Genomic DNA, 22,179 nt, shown 5'->3' on the forward strand with positions numbered 1-22,179 from the left:
TCACGGTGGCGGTGGCGGTGGTGCCGACGTCCGCCGAGAAACGATTCCGAAAAACGAATCGGGGAGGGAGGAACTGCGGCCTAAATCTAGGGCACGAGGAGCCAAACCTTGCCGCCTTTGGAACACGGAGCCAGCCAATCGCCATCAGGGCTGGGCGCTGCTATACGGCAAACAGACTGTGAAGATTCGTGCGTTTCAGCCAGCCGCTCGTATAACCGTTCCTCTTGCGACCGCTTCCACATCACGAGAACCGAATTTGACGCGCCACCACCACCACGACCACCACCCCCCACCCCCCCGCGAGATTTTCTTACCGGGAAAATAAATAATATCACGCAAAAATGTGCTGTGTTTTTTTCTTGGTCAACACCGTGCACCGCCGGTGAATCGCCGAATACGTTTACGTATAAATCCACAGCTGTCAATGCACACGCTTTACCCTGTATTCTTGTACAGGAACATTGAGTTTTCAGGTCCATTGGGCGTACATCCGTTTCAATACAGGTGATTGTAGTGGTGAGCATACTAGTGGTGAGTGTAGTAGTGGTGAGTGCAGTGGTGAGTGTAGTAGTGGTGAGTATACTAGTGGTGAGAGTACTAGTGGTGAGTGTAGTAGTGGTGAGTGTAGTCGTGGTGAGTGTAGTGGTGAGTGTACTAGTGGTGAGTGCAGTAGTAGTGAGTGTAGTGGTGAGTGTAGTAGTGGTGAGTGTAGTAGTAGTGGTGAGTGTAGTAGTAGTGAGTGTAGTAGTGGTGAGTGTAGTGGTGAATGTACTAGTGGTGAGTGTACTCGTGGTGAGTGTAGTAGTGGTGAGTGTAGTGGTGAATGTACTAGTGGTGAGTGTACTCGTGGTGAGTGTAGTAGTAGTGAGTGTAGTGGTGAGTGTAGTAGTGGTGAGTGTAGCAGCGGTGAGTGTACTAGTGAAGAGTGTGGTAGTGGTGAGTGTAGTAGTGGTGAGTGTAGTAAGTAGTGAGTGTAGTGGTGAGTGTAGTAGTGGTGAGTGTAGTAGTGGTGAGTATAGTGGTGAGTGTATAGTGTAGCAGTAGTGAGTGTAGTAGTGGCGAGTGTAGTGGTGAGTGTACTCGTGGTGAGTGTAGTAGTAGTGAGTGTAGTGGTGAGTGTAGTAGTGGTGAGTGTACTCGTGGTGAGTGTAGTAGTGGTGATTGTAGTAGTAGGGAGTGTGGTGGTGAGTGTACTCGTGGTGAGTGTAGTAGTGGTGAGTGTAGTAGTGATGAGTGTAGTAGTGGTGAGTGTAGTAGTGGTGAGTGTAGTAGTGGTGAGTGTAGTAGTGGTGAGTGTACTAGTGGTGAGTGTAGTGGTGAATGTACTAGTGTTGAGTGTGCTCGTGGTGAGTGTAGTAGTGTGAGTGTACTAGTGGTGAGTGTAGTAGTGGTGAGTGTAGTGGTGAATGTACTAGTGTTGAGTGTACTCGTGGTGAGTGTAGTAGTGGTGAGTGTAGCAGCGGTGAGTGTACTAGTGGTGAGTGTACTAGTGATGAGTGTAGTAGTGGTGAATGTACTCGTGGTGAGTGTAGTAGTGGTGAGTGTAGTAGTGATGAGTGTAGTAGTGGTGAGTGTAGTAGTGGTGAGTGTAGTAGTGGTGAGTGTACTAGTGGTGAGTGTAGTGGTGAATGTACTAGTGTTGAGTGTACTCGTGGTGAGTGTAGTAGTGGTGAGTGTAGTAGTGGTGAGTGTAGTAGTAGTGAGTGTAGTAGTGAGTGTAGTGGTGAATGTACTAGTGGTGAGTGTACTAGTGGTGAGTGTAGTAGTGATGAGTGTAGTAGTGGTGAGTGTAGTAGCAGTGAGTGTACTAGTGGTGAGTGTAGTGGTGAGTGTAGTAGTGGTGAGTGTAGTAGTAGTGAGTGTTGTGGTGAGTGTAGTAGTGTTGAGTGTACTCGTGGTGAGTGTAGTAGTGGTGAGTGTAGTAGTGGTGAGTGTAGTAGTAGTGAGTGTAGTGGTGAGTGTAGTAGTGGTGAGTGTAGTGGTGAGTGTAGTAGTAGTGAGTGTAGTAGTAGTGAGTGTAGTAGTGGTGAGTGTAGTAGTGGTGAGTGTAGTAGTGGTGAGTGTACTAGCGGTGAGTGTATAGTGTAGTAGTAGTGAGTGTAGTAGTGGTGAGTGTAGTAGTGGTGAGTGTAGTAGTAGTGAGTGTAGTAGTGGTGAGTGTAGTAGTAGTGAGTGTAGTAGTAGTGAGTGTAGTAGTGGTGAGTGTAGTAGTGGTGAGTGTAGTAGTGGTGAGTGTTGTGGTGAGTGTAGTAGTGGTGAGTGTAGTAGTAGTGAGTGTTGTGGTGAGTGTAGTAGTGGTGAGTGTAGTAGTAGTGAGTGTAGTGGTGAGTGTAGTAGTGGTGAGTGTAGTGGTGAGTGTAGTAGTGGTGAGTGTAGTGGTGAATGTACTAGTGTTGAGTGTAGTGGTGAGTGTAGTAGTGAGTGTAGTAGTGGTGAGTGTAGTAGTGGCGAGTGTACTAGTGGTGAGTGTAGTAGTGGTGAGTGTAGTGGTGAATGTACTAGTGTTGAGTGTAGTGGTGAGTGTAGTAGTGAGTGTAGTAGTGGTGAGTGTAGTAGTGGTGAGTGTAGTAGTAGTGAGTGTAGTGGTGAGTGTAGTAGTGGTGAGTGTAGTAGTGGTGAGTGTAGTAGTAGTGAGTGTAGTGGTGAGTGTAGTAGTGGTGAGTGTAGTAGTGGTGAGTGTACTAGTGGTGAGTGTAGTGGTGAATGTACTAGTGTTGAGTGTACTCGTGGTGAGTGTACTAGTGGTGAGTGTAGTAGTAGTGAGTGTAGTAGTGGTGAGTGTAGTAGTGGTGAGTGTAGTAGTGGCGAGTGTACTAGCGGTGAGTGTATAGTGTAGTGTATAGGATCCACGTTGAGATTTATAAGGGCACGGGGCGACCAATAGTGTCTGAATTGGTCTTCAATAGTGGGCGCCGTGCGTGTTAAGCGGAACCGCGTCCAAGCGACACCACGTGGCGTGAACGGTGCGGTTGGACCGCTGGTGGACGGTGGCGAGTTGCGGCTCTCACGTGGCTGCTGTTGAGGCGGTGAGCGTCAATGTCGAGTCTCTGCCTGAGCACGCCGGAGAGGATGAGCTCTGCGCTCACGACGTCAACGCCGGGACACCCGCGCAGACGCGCCGAGTCCTCGGCGCACGACACCACGACCACTCCGGCCTGGTGCGGGGTGCGTGCAACGTGCACGGGTTACACACACAACAACAACAACAACCGCCATTCGCCACTAAGTGGCAGTGACGTCACCACGACGCTTGTGCCAGGACATGTGCACCTTGAGGCTACCACGTGGAGTGTCGAACGCCCGCTGGCAGGAGGTCACGGGGCAGACCCAGGTGCCACGGGTCGACTGACTGAGATGACTGGCTGATGCACCACCTGTGCCCCCTACTGTGCCAACCTGCTGTGCTTTAGCCACCCGGCGCTCCGCTCGTTGTTGTGAGCGTCACTCCTCCGCCCTCCGTTGTTGTTGGAGGGCGACTGCCTCCAACTGCCCAGTAGCGTCCTTCACGAGCCTCCTCCACAGAGGCCGATCTTGACACCGCTGGTACCAGTCATCGGCAAGTCCACTCAGCTCCACGTCCTCCTGTACCACATCACTCCATCTCTTCTCTAGCCCATGCCGCGCCTGCTTAGCCCCCTCGATCCGGCCGAACAAAAGCTGTTTCGGCATGCGGTGGTTGGGCATGCGGGCTACATGACCCAGCCAACGCAGCCTTGCCCGCCGGAGGAGCTCACCGATGGGACCTTGCCCAGATCTTTCAAGGATTTGTGAGCTCCTCACACAATCCAGTCTGGTTAAACCCAGGATGGATCGTAGGCAGTCCAGCCTAGATGTTTCTAACCGGCGAAGATGTTCCATTAGGGGGGTCCACGTTTCACAAGCGTAGAGAAGGGAGGGAATGACCGTGGCCGAGAAGACCTGAGGCTTAGTGCGGAGCGATAGACCAGGTAGCTTCCACACAGCGTTACGCAACCGATGAAAAGATATTGCCGCTCGACTGATTCGGAGTGAGACCTCTGCTGTTAAACTGGAGCCGGTTACACACACACACACGGATACACACACACGGATAGACACACACACACACACACAAAGATCCCCCGAATAGCCTTAACACATTGTAGGGGCAAGCGCTGTTAGCAGAGTAGGCCGGCACGGCACACGAGGGGTGGGTGGGCCAGCGCCGCACCAGGCTGCCTTTGCTTCCCCGGCGGCGACGTTGACTCGCACACCGCATCAAGTACTCATTAGGGGCTGAGTCCACCTAGAGGTCTTCACCCGGTTCAGATAATCGTCGCTGGTGTTGGCTGTGATTGGGAATCAGCGCGCTAATTGCCACACTACTGCTGTCCTAAATCACACACTGGTACACACGCATGGATACACACACACGGGTACACACACACATACAGATACACACGCACACGGGTACACAAACACGCACACGGGTACACACACACGAGTACACGCACATGCGCGCGGGTACACGCACATGCGCGCGGGTACACGCACACACACGGGTACACACACACACACGCACACGGGTACACACACACACATACAGATACACACGCACACGGGTACACAAACACGCACACGGGAACACACACACGAGTACACGCACACGCACGCGAGTACACGCACACACACGGGTACACACACACACACGGGTACACACACACACACGGGTACACACACACACATACACGGGTACAAACACACACACACGAGTACACACACACGTACACGAGTACACACACACACGCGCGTGCGGGTACACGCAGACGTGCGTGCGGGTACACGCACACACACGGGTACACACACACACACGCACACGTGTACACACACACACGCACGGGTACACACACACACGGGTACACACACACACGGGTACACACACACACGCACGCACACGGGTATACACACACACACACGCACACGGGTACACACACGCACGCTGCTGCCGTACCTGTGCAGTGCGAGGCACTTTGGGTAGCCAGGTGGCCCCGCCGCACTCCACGATGTCGCGCATGTGGACCGGCTCCGGCTTCACTCCGGCCGTCACGTGCACGCGGAAGCCCTGCAGGCACAAGCCGGGCAGGCCAGTACAGTGGTGAGCTCAATACAAGCCGGGCAGGCCAGTACATACAGGGAGCCTCTACACCACTATTAGTGTAGAGTGGTGAGCTCAATACAAGCTGGACAGGCCAGTACACACAGGGAGCCTCTACACCACTATTAGTGTAGAGTGGTGAGCTCAATACAAGCTGGGCAGGCCAGTACATACAGGGAGCCTCTACACCACTATCAGTGTAGAGTGGTGAGCTCAATACAAGCTGAGCAGGCCAGCACATACAGGGAGCCTGTACACCACTATCAGTGTAGAGTGGTGAGCTCAATACAAGCTGGGCAGGCCAGTACATACAGGGAGCCTCTACACCACTATCAGTGTAAAGTGGTGAGCTCAATAAAAGCTGGGCAAGCCAGTACATACAGGGAGCCTCTACACCACTATCAGTGTAGAGTGGTGAGCTCAATACAAGCTGGGCTGGCCAGTACACACAGGGAGCCTCTACACCACTATCAGTGTAGAGTGGTGAGCTCAATAAAAGCCGGGCAGGCCAGTACATACAGGGAGCCTCTACACCACTATCAGTGTAAAGTGGTGAGCTCAATAAAAGCTGGGCAAGCCAGTACATACAGGGAGCCTCTACACCACTATCAGTGTAGAGTGGTGAGCTCAATAAAAGCCGGGCAGGCCAGTACATACAGGGAGCCTCTACACCACTATCAGTGTAGAGTGGTGAGCTCAATAAAAGCCGGGCAGGCCAGTACACACAGGGAGCCTCTACACCACTATTAGTGTAGAGTGGTGAGCTCAATACAAGCTGGACAGGCCAGTACACACAGGGAGCCTCTACACCACTATCAGTGTAGAGTGGTGAGCTCAATACAAGCTGGACAGGCCAGTACATACAGGGAGCCTCTACACCACTATCAGTGTAGAGTGGTGAGCTCAATAAAAGCCGGGCAGGCCAGTACATACAGGGAGCCTCTACACCACTATCAGTGTAGAGTGGTGAGCTCAATAAAAGCCGGGCAGGCCAGTACACACAGGGAGCCTCTACACCACTATTAGTGTAGAGTGGTGAGCTCAATTCAAGCTGGGCTGGCCAGTACACACAGGGAGCCTCTACATCACTATAAGTGTAGAGTGGTGAGTTCAATACAAGCTGGACAGGCCAGTACACACAGGGAGCCTCTACACCACTATCAGTGTACAGTGGTGAGCTCAATTCAAGCTGGGCAGGCCAGTACACACAGGGAGCCTCTACATCACTATCAGTGTAGAGTGGTGAGTTCAATACAAGCTGGACAGGCCAGTACACACAGGGAGCCTCTACACCACTATCAGTGTAGAGTGGTGAGTTCAATACAAGCTGGACAGGCCAGTACACACAGGGAGCCTCTACATCACTATCAGTGTAGAGTGGTGAGTTCAATACAAGCTGGACAGGCCAGTACACACAGGGAGCCTCTACATCACTATCAGTGTAGAGTGGTGAGTTCAATACAAGCTGGACAGGCCAGTATTTACAGGTGTTGCACTGTACAAATTTGGCGCCCAAATCCGAGGAAATTCACTGCACTCGAGCGTGGTGATAATTAATTTAGGTACTTGAATTGTACCACAATGTGTGCATTTAAAGTTATTTATTGCTTAATAACATGGGGACATGCACTCTTCCATTGTAGAGGAACGTTACAACGTTATACAATAATTATATATGCACATTTCTAAATAGTGCACGGTGGTGTCAAGATCGGCCTCTGTGGAGGAAGTTCGTCAAGGACGTTACTGGGCAGTGCCAGGCTAGGTGCACTGTGAGGATACTGGGCAGCTGGAGGTGGTCGCCCTCCAGCAACCTGAACTTGGGAGGGTGGAGGAGCCACGCTCACAACAATGAACGGAGCACCGGGCGTGTGTGCACGTGTGTGTGCGTGTATCTAAGCGTGTGCACACGCGTGTAAGTGTGTGTGTACGTGTGTACGTGCGTGTGTGCGTGTAAGCGTGCGCGTGTGTACGTGCGTGTAAGCGTGTGTGCGTGTAAGCGTGCGTGTGTGTAAGCGTGTGTGCGTGTAAGTGTGCGTGTGTGTACGTGTGTGCGTGTAAGCGTGCGTGTGTGTACGTGTGTCTACGTGTGTGTACGTGTAAGCGTGCGTGTGTGTACATGCGTGTGTGCGTGTAAGCGTGCGTGTGTACGTGTGTGTACGTGTGTCGACGTGTGTGCGTGTAAGCGTGCGTGTGTGTACGTGCATGTAAGCGTGCATGTGTGTATGTGCGTGTAAGTGTGCATCGAGCGGCAATATCTTTTCATCGGTTGCGTAACGCTGTGTGGAAGCTACCTGGTCTGTCGCTCCGCACTAAGCTTCAGGTCTTCTCGGCCACGGTCATTCCCTTCCTTCTCTACACTTGCGAAACGTGGACCCCCTTAATGGAACATCTTCGCCGGTTAGAAACATTTAGGCTAGCCTGTCTACGATCCATCCTGGGTTTAACCAGACTGGATTGTGTGAGGAGCTCACAAATCCTTGAAAGATCTGGGCAAGGTCCCATCGGTGAGCTCCTCCGGCGGGCAAGGCTGCTCATGTAGCCCGCATGCCCAGCCACCGCATGCCGAAACAGCTTTTGTCCGGCCGGATTGAGGGGGCAAAGCGGGCGCGGCACGGGCTAGAGAAGAGATGGAGTGATGTGGTACAGGAGGACGTGGAGCTGAGTGGACTTGCCGATGACTGGTACCAGCGGTGTCAAGATCGGCCTCTGTGGAGGAGGCTCGTGAAGGATGCTACTGGGCAGTTGGAGGTCGTCGCCCTCCAACAACAACGGAGGGCGGAGGAGCGACGCTCACAACAACGAGCGGAGCGCCGGGTGGCTAAAGCACAGCAGGTTGGCACAGTAGGGGGCACAGGTGGTGCATCAGCCAGTCATCTCAGTCAGTCGACCCGTGGCACCTGGGTCTGCCCCGTGACCTCCTGCCAGCAGGCGTTCGACACTTCACGTGGCCTCAGGGTGCACATAGCCTGGCACAAGCGTCATGGTGACGTCACCGCCACTTAGTGGCGAATGGCGGTTGTTGTTGTTGTTGTCTGTGTGTGTGTATGCGTGTGTGCGTGTGTGTGTGTGCGTGCGTGTATGTGTGCGTGTATGTGTGTGTATGCGTGTGTGTGCGTGTGTGTATGTGTGTGTACGTGCGTGTTTGTGTGTACGTGCGTGTATGTGTGTGTATGTGTACGTGTGTGTATGCGTGTATGTGTGTGTGTATGTGTACGTGTGTGTATGCGTGTATGTGTGTATGTGCGTGCGTGTACGTGTGTGTGTATGTGTGTATGCGTGTATGTGTGTGTATGCGTGTATGCGTGTATGTGTGTGTGTACGTGTGTGTACGTGTGTGTACGTGTGTGTACGTATGTGTACGTGTGTGTATGCGTGTATGTGTGTATGTGCGTGCGTGTATGTGTGTGTACGTGTGTGTACGTGTGTGTACGTGTGTGTACGTGTATGTGTGTACGTGTGTGTATGTGTGTGTGTGTGCTGTGTGTATGTGTGTGTACGTGTGTGTACGTGTGTGTACGTGTGTGTATGTGTGTGTGTGTATGTGTGTGTGTATGTGTGTATGTGCGTGCGTGTATGTGTGTGTACATGTGTGTACGTGTGTGTACGTGTGTGTATGTGTGTGTACGTGTGTGTACGTGTACGTGTGTGCGTGCGTGCGTGCGTCACCCACGTGGAACAGCGGCCTCTCTCTCGCCGCAGCGAGAGACTCTCTGAGCCGGAAGTCGAACTTGGCCTCTTGCTCCTCGTCGCTCACGATGAACGTGTCGCTGTCCACCACGCGGCCACTCTGCTCACACTGACAACGACAAAGGTCCCCTGTGTAGCCGTTAACATAACTTTTGGGGCATGAGCTGTTAGCGAGTTGGAGCACCTTTGAAGACCGGCACAGAACGTGAGGGGGAGATCACACAAACTCCACTCACTCTGTAGAACAGGGGGAGATCATACAAACTCCACTCACTCTGTAGAACAGGGGGAGATCACACAAACTCCACTCACTCACTCTGTAGAACAGGGGGAGATCACACAAACTCCACTCACTCACTCTGTAGAACAGGGGGAGACCACACAAACTCCACTCACTCACTCTGTAGAACAGGGGTAGAGATCATACACACTCCACTCACTCACTCTGTAGAACAGGGGGAGATCACACAAACTCCACTCACTCACTCTGTAGAACAGGGGGAGATCACACAAACTCCACTCACTCGCTCTGTAGAACAGGAGTAGAACACACAAACTCCACTCACTCTCACTCTGTAGAACAGGGGGAGATCACACAAACTCCACTCACTCTCACTCTGTAGAACAGGGGGAGATCACACAAACTCCACTCACTCTCACTCTGTAGAACAGGGGGAGATCACACAAACTCCACTCACTCACTCTGTAGAACAGGGGGAGACCACACAAACTCCACTCACTCTCACTCTGTAGAACAGGGGGAGATCACACAAACTCCACTCACTCTGTAGAACAGGGGGAGATCATACAAACTCCATTCACTCACTCTGTAGAACAGGGGGAGACCACACAAACTCCACTCACTCTGTAGAACAGGGGGAGACCACACAAACTCCACACACTCACTCTGTAGAACAGGAGTAGAACACACAAACACCACTCACTCTCTCTGTAGAACAGGGGGAGACCACACAAACTCCACTCACTCACTCTGTAGAACAGGAGTAGAACACACAAACACCACTCACTCTCTCTGTAGAACAGGGGGAGATCACACAAACTCCACTCACTCACTCTATAGAACAGGGGGAGACCACACAAACTCCACTCACTCACTCTGTAGAACAGGAGTAGAACACACAAACACCACTCACTCTCTCTGTAGAACAGGGGGAGACCACACAAACTCCACTCACTCACTCTATAGAACAGGGGGAGATCACACAAACTCCACTCACTCTGTAGAACAGGGGGAGATCACACAAACTCCACTCACTCACTCTGTATAACAGGGGGAGATCACACAAACTCCACTCACTCACTGTGTAGAACAGGGGGATAATCATACAAACTCTACTCACTCTTACTCTGTGGAACAGTGGGAGATCACACAAACTCCACTCACTCACTCTGTAGAACAGGGGGAGATCACACAAACTCCACTCACTCACTCTGTAGAACAGGGGGAGATCATACAAACTCCACATACTCACTCTGTAGAACAGGGGGAGATCACACAAACTCCACTCACTCACTCTGTAGAACAGGGGGAGATCACACAAACTCCACTCACTCACTCTATAGAACAGGGGGAGATCACACAAACTCCACTCACTCTTACTCTGTGGAACAGTGGGAGATCACACAAACTCCACTCACTCACTCTGTAGAACAGGGGGAGATCACACAAACTCCACTTACTCACTCTGTAGAACAGGGGGAGATCATACAAACTCCACTCACTCACTCTGTAGAACAGGGGGAGATCACACAAACTCCACTCACTCACTCTGTAGAACAGGGGGAGATCATACAAACTCCACTCACTCACTCTGTAGAACAGGGGGAGATCACACAAACTCTACTCACTCTTACTCTGTAGAACAGGGGGAGATCACACAAACTCCACTCACTCTTACTCTGTAGAACAGGGGGAGATCACACAAACTCCACTCACTCACTCTGTAGAACAGGGGGAGATCATACAAACTCCACATACTCACTCTGTAGAACAGGGGGAGATCACACAAACTCCACTCACTCTTACTCTGTGGAACAGTGGGAGATCACACAAACTCCACTCACTCACTCTGTAGAACAGGGGGAGATCACACAAACTCCACTTACTCACTCTGTAGAACAGGGGGAGATCATACAAACTCCACTCACTCACTCTGTAGAACAGGGGGAGATCACACAAACTCCACTCACTCACTCTGTAGAACAGGGGGAGATCATACAAACTCCACTCACTCACTCTGTAGAACAGGGGGAGATCACACAAACTCTACTCACTCTTACTCTGTAGAACAGGGGGAGATCACACAAACTCCACTCACTCTTACTCTGTAGAACAGGGGGAGATCACACAAACTCCACTCACTCTGTAGAACAGGGGGAGATCACACAAACTCCACTCACTCACTCTATAGAACAGGGGGATAATCATACAAACTCCACTCACTCTTACTCTGTGGAACAGTGGGAGATCACACAAACTCCACAGAAAGACGCCCCAGTAAGGTAATGAAACCCAGGCGCCTTCCCTTCCTGCTGCGAGGCGCAGGAAGAAGGGGGCCCTAGCGTCACCAACGCGCTGCTACCACCCCGGCACCTGCTGGATCCAGGCCGGCGTGACGACGGGCACGCCTCTGGCGACGGCGCACAGCATCTTGACGGTGCGGCACACGCGGTCGGTGACGAGGTGGGAGCAGTCGCGCGCGCTGGCGCTCACGGCCCAGCCCAGCGTCCGCACACGCTGCTCCAGCGCCTCCAGCTCCGCCACTCCCGTGAACGCTACCTGCCGCCGGTACGCGCGGAGAGGTGGGTTACACACCGGGTACGCAGTGCACACGTGGGTACAAACGGAGAGGTACGTACACACGCGGGTACGCAGTGCACACGCGGGTACAAACGGAGAGGTACGTACACACGCGGGTACGCAGTGCACACGCGGGTAAGTAGTGCACGCGTGGGTACAAACGGAGAGGTACGTGCACACGCGGGTACGCAGTGCACACGTGGGTACAAACGGAGAGGTACGTACACACGCGGGTACGCAGTGCACACGCCGGTACGCACGTGCACGCGTGGGTACAAACGGAGAGGTACGTACACACGCGGGTGCAAATGGAGAATTACGTACACAGAGATACAACAACCACAGCTGCCGTTCGCCGCTAGGTGACGGCGACATCACCACGGTGGCCGTGCCAGACTAGGTGCACTCAGAGACCACGCCAAGTGTCGAAGGTTCGCTGCTGGCAGGAGATCACGCTACAGACCCCAGGTGCCGCGGGTCGACTGACTGAGATGAGTGGCCGACGCACCACCTGTGCCCCCCTTGCGAGCTTGGTGCGTTTTAACCGCACTGCGCTCCGCTCGTCGTTGCGAGTGTCGCTCGTCCGCGCTACGCTGTCGTTGGGGTGCGATACATACACAGAGAGAGATCAATAGGGATACAGTCATACCGCGGTGTATAGGACCGCTTTGGAATACGCCGAATTCGGTACACGTCGTGTTTTGGCGAGACGAAAATGTCTTGGGATACGAGGCGCTTGCTAGAACTCGTATGGGTCGTGGTGAGTCGTCGCGATCCCGCGTGGACCCCGTTCACGACTGAAACAAAGTGCTGCTCCTCAGCCTCCTCCTCCTCCTCCTCCCCCCCCCCTTCCTCACCGCCATCCTCGCAGGCCGTCAACTCCTCTCGGCAAAGTAAAGCGACGTTACATTCGATTTCTATTTCAATTCATTCATGCAGTTATTTTAATTTATGTTTGCATTCTAGTCTAAATTATGTTATACAACCGCATTAATGTGTAATATGCCATATAGAATATGATTTCTTATACTCTGGAACGGATTATTTCCTTTCAATTATTTCTTATGGGAAAAATGCGTTTGGTAGACGTCATTTTCGGTATAAGTCCTACACCTTCTGGAACGAATTAACGACGTTTCAGTTTTATTAATTTGGTATAGCCCTGTGAGCCATTCGGCTCTTGAATCGGGTGCAACCGCAACAAACAAAAAAACAAAAACATGAACAAGAAAACATCTTAAAGTGACTATGTGTGACTGTGCAAACAGAAAATCCAGGAAAAAACGGCAAAATATTCCTGAAAAAAGCACCGTACACCAACGCTGCAACAGATATGCACGTACAGAGGGATACAAAAACAAAGATGCCCCTTCGTAGCCTGAACAGACTTTTGGGAGCAAGTGCTGTTAGCGAGCACCTATGAAGGCCGGCACAGCGCACGAGGAGGTGGGTGGCCAGCACCACGCCCGGCCGCCTTTGTCTCCCCAGTGGTGATGCTTACTATACACCCCACTAAAAGTTTAGTTTAAGTTTTCAAACTTTTTAGTTTTCAAACTTTTTAGTTTTACCAGGTAAGGCCCAGTGAGCTATGTAGCTCTTTTTCAGAAGCGACCCGGTCACAAATAACAGCTCAACGAAGCGGCTTATCACGTGGACATTTAGAGCAGCCAGATAGACGGGTGAACGCACCCGTGAACAAATCCTCTTTACGCATGCTTCGGAAATGTGGGGGAGGGGAAAACCGGAAAACCCGGAGAAAAATCCACGCCACCCAGGGGAGAGAGACACGGACACTCCAAATATACAGCAGGTGTCAGGGTCGTGATCGAACCCACGACCTCCTGTATACCTGGTGAGGGAGTTAACATCTCCTAGCCACCGTGATGATGATGATGAGAGAGAGAGACACAGACTCCAAATATACAGCAGCAGGTGTCAGGATCGGGATCGAACCCACGAGAGCCTGCATACCAGGCGAGGTAGTCAACATCTCCTATCCATCTCACCACCGTGGCGCCGCCTCACACGCTCACTCACTCACACGCTCACACACACACCGAGTGAATTGGACTGTTGCACACCCAGCAAGCCAGTGCACAAAGCGAGTCTCACCTCCGATTAGCACAGCTGGTTACGTGCAGTGCGACAAGAACTTCGACACACATTTGTACAAACATACGAGCCTCCGCACATTCCACGCTCGCGCGGGGAGAATCTCACCTTGGGAACGTCTCCCCTGGGATTGCGGGCAGACCGCGGCGTTCCTCGCCCTCCTGTAATTCCCGGCGTTCCCGGCGTTCCCGGCGTTCCCGAGTTTCCCGATGCCGCTCGCCCCTGCGGCGTTCCTCTCCTCTCCGGAATTTCCGGCGTTCTCAAAACTCCCGATGGCCCTCCTCGCCCCTGCGGCGTTCCCGGTGCGTCGGTGGTTTGCGACGTTCCTGATGCTGCTGATGTTCCCGAATTTCTGGAATTCCGACGGGATTTCTGCGGCGCTGTCAACTGCTCCGTGGCCCCACGTCTCTTCCGGGTGGACAGCGTGAGGGGGGGCTGTGTGGGGTGGGGGGGAGAAAGGGTGGGGAGGGGGGGGGGGCTTAGGTGGGATGTTGTTGACTGTACTAGTTTAATGATGCAACTTGGGACTAATGACTGTTGTGTACCATCAGTACTAATCCAACCTGGGACTAAGCACTGTTGTGTACCGTCAGTACTAATCCAACCTGGGACTAATTACTGTTGTGTACCGTCAGTACTAATCCACTTGGTACTAAGTACTGTTGTGAACCGTCAGTACTAATCCAACCTGGGACTAATGACTGTTGTGTACCGTCAGTACTAATCCAACCTGGGACTAATGACTGTTGTGTACCGTCAGTACTAATCCAACCTGGGACTAATGACTGTTGTGTACCGTCAGTACTAATCCAACCTGGGACTAAATACTGGTGTGCACCGTCAGTACTAATCCACTTCGTACTAAGTACTGTTGTGTACCGTCAGTACTAATCCAACTTGGTACTAAGTACTGTTGTGTACCGTCAGTACTAATCCACTTGGTACTAAGTACTGTTATGTACCGTCAGTACTAATCCACTTGGTACTAAGTATTTTTGTGTACCATCAGTACTAATCCAACCTGGGACTAAGTACTGTTGTGTACCGTCAGTACTAATCCAACCTGGGACTAAGTACTGTTGTGAACCCTCAGTACCAATCCAACCTGGGACTAAGTACTGTTGTGAACCGTCAGTACTAATCCAACCTGGGACTAAATACTGTTGTGTACCGTCAGTACTAATCCACTTGGTACTAAGTACTGTTGCGTACCGTCAGTACTAATCCACTTGGTACTAAGTACTGTTGTGTACCGTCAGTACTAATCCAACTTGGTACTAAGTACTGTTGTGTACCGTCAGTACTAATCCAACTTGGTACTAATTACTGTTGTGTACCGTCAGTACTAATCCAACCTGGGACTAAGTACTGTTGTGAACCGTCAGTACTAATCCACTTGGTACTAAGTACTGTTGTGTACTGTCAGTACTAATCCAACTTGGGACTAGGTACTGTTGTGTACCGTCAGTACTAATCCAACTTGGTACTAAGTATTTTTGTGTACCGTCAGTACTAATCCAACCTGGGACTAAGTACTGTTGTGCACCGTCAGTACTAATCCAACTTGGTACTAAGTACTGTTGTGTACCGTCAGTACTAATCCAGCCTGGGACTAATGACTGTTGTGTACCGTCAGTACTGATTCCAACTTGGTACTAAGTACTGTTGTGTACCGTCAGTACTGATTCCAACTTGGTACTAAGTACTGTTGTGTACCGTCAGTACTAATCCAACCTGGGACTAAGTACTGTTGTGCACCGTCAGTACTGATTCCAACTTGGTACTAAGTACTGTTGTGTACCGTCAGTACTAATCCAACCTGGGACTAAGTACTGTTGTGTACCGTCAGTACTAATCCAACTTGGTACTAAGTATTTTTGTGTACCGTCAGTACTAATCCAACCTGGGACTAAGTACTGTTGTGCACCGTCAGTACTGATTCCAACTTGGTACTAAGTACTGTTGTGTACCGTCAGTACTAATCCAACCTGGGACTAAGTACTGTTGTGTACCGTCAGTACTAATCCAACTTGGTACTAAGTATTTTTGTGTACCGTCAGTACTAATCCAACCTGGGACTAAGTACTGTTGTGCACCGTCAGTACTGATTCCACTTACTATCGTCGCACCTCCCGCACCATCGCCAGCGTCTCCATCATCACTGGCAGCAGCAGTAGCAGCGGCGGCGGCGGCAACATCACTGCTACCCTCTTCCTGCCCCGCGGCATTGTGGGAGGCAGCCAAGGGGGGCGGCACCTCCTGCGGGGCCACCTGCTGTTGCTGTGGGCGACCACGCCGCCTCCGCCGGGCTTCCTCCTGTGGTGCGGTTCCCCCGTCCCCACCGCTCTCCGCATCTTGTGACAGGGAGATCGTAAAAACAGATCTTAGACTTGATTCACAAGTGATCTTTTGGGATGAGGGTGGGGGGGAGTTAAGCCACTCCGTGACGATCCGGTGATGTTTGAGAACCCTCCACCGCCCAAGTGGCTGAGTGGGTGAGTAGGTGAGTGAGTCAGTGGGTGAGTGATTGAGTGGCTGAGTGGGTGTGTGGGTGATTGAGTGGGTGGGTGGGTGAGTGGGTACGTGAGTGAGTGGTTGGGTGAGTGGGTGAGTGAGTGGGTGAGTGAGTGGATGCATGAGTGGGTAAATGAGTGGGTGAGTGAGTGGGTGGTTAAGTGGATGGGTGAGTGGGTGAGTGAGTGGGTGAGTGGGTGAGTGGGTGAGTAAGTGAGTGAGTGAATGGGTGAGTGGGTGGGTGAGTGGGTGAGCGATTGAGTGGGTAGGTCAGTGAGTGAGCTGAAACAATCATAATCGCCACGTCTTTAAACGCTTGCCCACCGCGTTACGGTTTAATTTGATTGGTGGAGGGCGTCCCGACAAAAAAAATCTGGCAAGATCGTCACTTCATGCGGCCCAACCCTGCAATAAATCGACTACGAACCATAACATGAGCTCAGAATACCCATTCTGTGTTAATCTCTTGTCTCACCAACTATTATCTACACCAGGGACGCCGCCGTGGTGATGCTCCTGGAAACAACAGCGATGATGACGACGACGACGGGACTCACTTGTTTCTACTCCCTTTGTCTCGTCCGCACCTCCACCACCGCTATCCACCGCCTCCTCCACCGCCTCCTCCGCCACCTCCTCCGCCACCTCCTCCGCCACCTCCTCCGCCCGTGCTCGTCCCCTGCCCCGTGTGCCACCCCCCGCCCCCCGCTGTCGCCGCTGCTGCCCTTCCACCACCTCGGCCGACCCTCGATGACCGCCGCTGACCCCCTGACCTCTGGGATCGTCCGGCCAGACGACGAGGTGGACCTCCTCACCCCGCGCCAGCGCGGCACTCGTCTCGTCTTCCCCGCCGTCATCGCCGCCGTCATCGCCGCCGCCATCGTCGCCACCGGCCCGCGTCGTCCTCCTCCTCCTCCTCTGTGGCGTCGCCGCGCCCTTCACCCGGCCTCGAGCCCTCCCTTGGGCCACCTTACTGGTCGGTGGAGTGGCCGCCGCCGCCGCCGCTTCGCTTCCCGTCCCGGGGGCGACGCTTCCCGAGCGCACGGCATCGCCGACGCCGCTTCCCGTTGCTGTGACATCACTTCCTCCCGCAGCGACGGCGCTTTCTGCCCGGCCAGCACTTGGTTTCGAGGACGCGCCGCGTCCTGTCCGGGCGACGCCGCCGCTGCCAGCGCTGCCGCCGTTTGTTCCCGTCCCGGCGCCGCTGCTTCCCGTGTCGACGGCGTCGCTGCGAGCGTCTGCGGCGTCACCTCCTGCCGCGGCGGCGCTGCTCCGCGGATTTCTACCACGCCGCACGTTGCCTCGGGCCTTGGCGACGTCACTTCCTGTCCTGTCGTCGCGTGGGGCTTTGGCGACGTCACTTCCTGTCCTGTCGTCAAGTGGGGTTCTGGCGACGTCACTTCCTGTCCTGTCGTCGCTTGCGGCTTTGGCGACGTCACTTCCTGTCCTGTCGTCGCGTGGGGCCTTGGCGACGTCACTTCCTGTCCTGTCGTCGAGTGGGGTTCTGGCGACGTCACTTCCTGTCCTGTCGTCGCGTGGGGCTTTGGCGACGTCACTTCCTGTCCTGTCGTCGCTTGTGGCTCTGGCGACGTCACTTCCTGTCTTGTCGTCGCGTGGGGCTTTGGCGACGTCACTTCCTGTCCTGTCGTCGCTTGGGGCTTTGGCGACGTCACTTCCTGTCCTGTCGTCGCTTGGGGCTTTGGCGACGTCACTTCCTGTCCTGTCGTCGCTTGGGGCTCTGGCGACGTCACTTCCCGCCCCTCCGCTTGACTCGACCGCCACTGTCGCCGATGTTGCCGTCGCTGCTTTCTGCTTGGCTCGGGTTTTCCGATCCATGCTGCTGGATATGGGGACATCCTGTAAAACAAAAAAGCATAAATCCTGCTATCTGCCATCCTCTTATCCACTAATTTCACAATTGGCCAATTCCCTTATCCGCTATCCTATCTACTGCCCTATCCTCATCCGCCATTCAACTTATTTCTATACAATTTTCCTCTTTTAGCCTTTATAATATATAGGAGGTCGTGGGTTAGATCCCGACCTTGACGCCTGCTGCTGTATAATTGGAGTTTGCGTCTCTCTCTCCCCGCGGTCGCTCACTCACCTCCACCACCCGTCCACCCTGCTCTGTGGCGTCATCCTCTGAACTCGCGACCTTTGACCTCCCGGCAGCTGTCCTCCTTTGGCCAATCCCACGAGTGCTGGGCGAGGGGTGACCTGGGGATGGCAAAAGACAAAGATGACCAGTGTGGCCTACACAGGTTGCTGTGGCAAGTGCTGTTAGCGAGCACCTACGAAGGGGTGATGTGGTCAGAAAAACGCCCGGCCGCTCTTTGTCTTCCCAGTGCTGATGTCTCATACATTGGCACCATTTAAGGCTGAGACAACCGAGAGGAGTCTCAGGACCGGTGAAGAAATTTGGCACCGGAGTCGAATTTGGGTCGCCGGGTTTGTAGCGTGGCACACCAACCACTGCACCACCGCTACCCCCACCCCGAATACAAACAGATACAAAGATCCCCAGTACAGCCTTAACAGACTGCAGGCCCAAGTGCTGTTAGCGAGTAGCAGCAGCACCTGTGAAGGCTGGCACTGTGGCACACGAGGAGGTGGGTGGCCAACACCGTGCCCGGCCGCCTTTGTCCCCAAGTGACGATGATTCCACACTGCACCAGGTACTCATTTGAGGCTGAGTCGACACACAGAGGCACAGATACAAAGATCCCCAGTACAGCCTTAACAGACTGTAGGAGCAAGTGCTGTTTGCGAGCACATAAAAGGCCGGCACGGCACACGAGGGGGTGGGTGGCCAGCGACCACGCCCAGCCGCCTTTGTCTCCCTAGTGGCGATGTTTACACATCGCACCAGGTACTAATTTGAGGCTGAGTCGACCTAGGGGAGGTCCAGGACCGGTTCAGATAATCGTCACTGATGTTTGCCTTAAACGGGAATCGAATCCGGGTCACCAGGTTCGTAGCGCAGCGTGGCGCTAACCACCACACTACCGCTCCACCACTACCGCTCCCGACAGAGGCACACAGACAGACTTACAGATAATCCGCCCACGATACATACACCCACCTGTCTTAACGCCCCTTTGGATCGATGTTTCAGCCAGGGGTTCAACGGTTCCAGCAGCGTCCACATGAGCACCTTCCTCCATCTCCTCCCCGTCGTCTCGACTTTTCGTCAAATCCTCCGGACGCTCGGAACCCCTCCTCACCATGGCCAGACGCTTAACCACCGCTGTCAAATTCCGCCGGCGTCTCGACCTTGGCGGTTCTGGTTGTGTTTCCGGTTCTGGCGGCGGAGCGGCCGTGACGCCCCTCTTGGCGGTCGCGGACTTGCTGCCGCCCAGTCCCGTGCGCGGAGTCCTGGCGGAACGGCGTGGCGCATTTCTCCCCGCGGGCGTCGAAGGCTCGGCCGACGATTCACCGTCGGCGCCGCCGCCGCCGCCGTCGTCACCGCCACCGGCGCCGCCGCCGAGTCTCGCTTCCTCGGCGTCTCCCGAGCGCTCGCCCTCTCCCGGCGGAGCGGCGTCTCCATCCTCCGCCGACCGCTCCCTCCCGAGTTTCTTCGAACTTTCCGGACATTCCGTGCGGCGCTCTCGCGTTTCTTCTCCATCCTCCGTCGGCGGACCTCCGCCATCTCTCGCCTCAACCGGCGCCGCCGCCGCCGCCGCCGCCGCCACCGCCGCCGGCTGTCTCTCTCCCGTCGACGTCTTTCCGACCTTCTTCAGGGTTTCCGGGCGATCAAGTTGGGCGGCTCGGGCGGCCTCCTCAACCCCTGCTGTCAGCTCGTCGCGCCCCCTGCCCTCGACCGGAGCCACCGAAGTCTCCGACCCGAACGAGTCACCTTTAGCCTTCGCCGAGGGCTTTCCAGGTTTCCTCGGAGTTTCCGTGCGCCTGGCGTCAGGGTGCCGCGTGTCCGCCCCGACCGCCGTCGACGGGACGTCGGAATTCCCCTTCGCCTCTCCGGAGGCCGCCGCCGCCGCCGTTTCCAAGTCGTTCCGCTTCCTTGCCGACTTCCTTCCGGGTCTCTTCGAAGTTCCCGGGCGTTCGACCTCGGGCCGTCGAGTCTCTTCCTCGACAACCACCGCTGACAACCCTCCACGTGCTCCGCTCGTCGCAGGGCCCTCCGCCGTTTCGCGCTCCCGCGGGCCGCCTCTCTTGCCCGACAACTTCCCTCCAGGGCGTCCTCCTCGCTTCGAAGACGGCGGGCTCCCTGGTTGCAATGATTCGGCCGTCTTCTCCGCTGGCGGCACCTCTTCTCCGCTGCCCGCAGCAGGAGTCGGCGGAACGGCGGTTTGCGGCAGCAGGGAGGCACCCTGCCTCTCGGTCGACTTCTCTCGAGCATCGCCGGTTTCCGTCGACGCTGCTGCCGACGCGCGTCGTGGACCGAGCGAAGCGGCGTCCATCTCCGTGGACGCGCCCTCGCGCCCGCGATCTCCCCCGGCGGTCGACGAGCACTCGGCTGCGGTGCTTGGCAGAGAATCTTCCTTCTCAGCGGCAATCTTTTCACCGTCTCCATCATGCTTTGGATCTTCCGCTGACCTTTCCGTTTTCAGGGATGGCGTTTCGCCCGTGGTTTCCGCCGGCACTCCTCCTCCTACCCCGGCTTCTCCTCCCCCCTCTGAACTTTCCGCGGGGGGGACTGTCGACTGCCCGGTGTCGGAGCGGAGCGGCTCGTCACCTCCCGTCAGCTCACTTTCACGCTTCTCCGACTCGGCGTCCAAGTCTATCGTCTCGTCGTCATCAGAGCTCACGGTCTCAGCACCCTCGGGATTTTCCGTGGTCGAGGCCGAGTTCCCGCCTTCCGCATTCATCAAACCGTCACCTGCAGCCGACTCCTCCTCTCCGCGGTCTCTCTTCTCCGCCAGCGCCGCCGCGCCGTCTCGATCGTCTCTCAGATTCGCCGGGCCACCAGAATCTCCGCCCGGCGACCCGCCACCTTCGGCCTCCTCCGTCGACGGCTTGCCGACGTCTCCCGCTTCCTTCAAAGCGCGCGAGAGTTCACCCTGCGGACCGAGAGTCTCATCCGCGGCCTCCACCGGCGCCTCTCCGCCCACCTCCTCCTCGGCGTCCTCTCTCCCGGCGCCGCCCCCTACGCCTCGGCCGCCCCTCGCCCCCAAAGGCGGCACCTCCACCGAGACTTCCGCCGTCGACCTCCGGCTTTTGGACAGGCGCCCTCTGCTCGCTCGGCGCCCCCCCGCCGACGCCGTCGCCACCTCCCCACCGCCGCTGGCGCCCGGCGAAATCTCGCGGTCGTTACCGACGCCGAATAACCGCTCCACCGGCTGCGTGGGCTCGCTGTCGTCAAACGGGCAGGCGCCGGTGGCAGGAGACATGGCAGCTGTTGCTTGCCGTTTGTTGCCGGCGTACTGCTCCATCGGCTGTGTCTCGTCGAGGGACGATGATGATGACGGTGATGTTCTTGATGCCACTGGCAGTGCTGATGATGTTGATCGTGGTGATGCTGATGATGGCGGTGGATGGGATGGGGAGTCTGGATGGGTTTTGTGGGTGGGAACGTTGGTAGGCAGTGTAAGGGTGGTGGATATCGTTCCACAATGGGTGTATGTGTGCGTGTGTGAATGTGTATGTTGAGGTGTGTGTGTTTACGTATGTGTGTTAGTATGTTGGGGTGTGTGTGTGTGGAGGCACAGATAGGGCATTAGTTGCTGAAATTTAAGTTTGAGAGTTTATAAGAGACACCCAGACCCAGGGCTCGAACCCAGGTTCTCAACGGTTCTGGGTGAGCATCTCGAACATGGCCATTATAAATCGAACACCGACATTATGAATCGAACACGGCCATTGTGAACCTGACATAGCCATGATGAACCCCCTAAGGATGTCGCGATGGCAAGATGTTAACTTCAATCCCGAACCTGACGCCTGCTGTCTATTTGGAGTTTGCATGTTC

General features: G+C 54.6%; 1 protein-coding gene across 1 annotated transcript in view; it reads right to left on the bottom strand.

The window, feature by feature from the left end:
• LOC116957415 (uncharacterized) overlaps positions 1–22,179 on the bottom strand; it is a 52,761-nt gene that overhangs the window by 4,657 nt on the left and 25,925 nt on the right. Inside the window, exons 10-18 of the mRNA XM_076056200.1 lie at positions 19,336–21,759; positions 18,358–18,470; positions 16,808–18,107; positions 15,855–16,090; positions 13,845–14,171; positions 11,418–11,603; positions 8,787–8,912; positions 4,970–5,080; positions 3,009–3,155 (exon numbers count right to left, since the gene is read on the bottom strand). Coding sequence (XP_075912315.1) covers positions 3,009–3,155; positions 4,970–5,080; positions 8,787–8,912; positions 11,418–11,603; positions 13,845–14,171; positions 15,855–16,090; positions 16,808–18,107; positions 18,358–18,470; positions 19,336–21,759 — 4,970 coding nt within the window. The remainder of the gene's footprint in view (positions 1–3,008; positions 3,156–4,969; positions 5,081–8,786; positions 8,913–11,417; positions 11,604–13,844; positions 14,172–15,854; positions 16,091–16,807; positions 18,108–18,357; positions 18,471–19,335; positions 21,760–22,179) is intronic.

The sequence above is a fragment of the Petromyzon marinus genome, chromosome 74 (genome assembly GCF_048934315.1).
Source record: "Petromyzon marinus isolate PM22_M1 ecotype Great Lakes invasive population chromosome 74, UKy_Petmar_22M1.pri1.0, whole genome shotgun sequence".
Classification (NCBI taxonomy): Eukaryota; Metazoa; Chordata; class Hyperoartia; order Petromyzontiformes; family Petromyzontidae; genus Petromyzon; species Petromyzon marinus.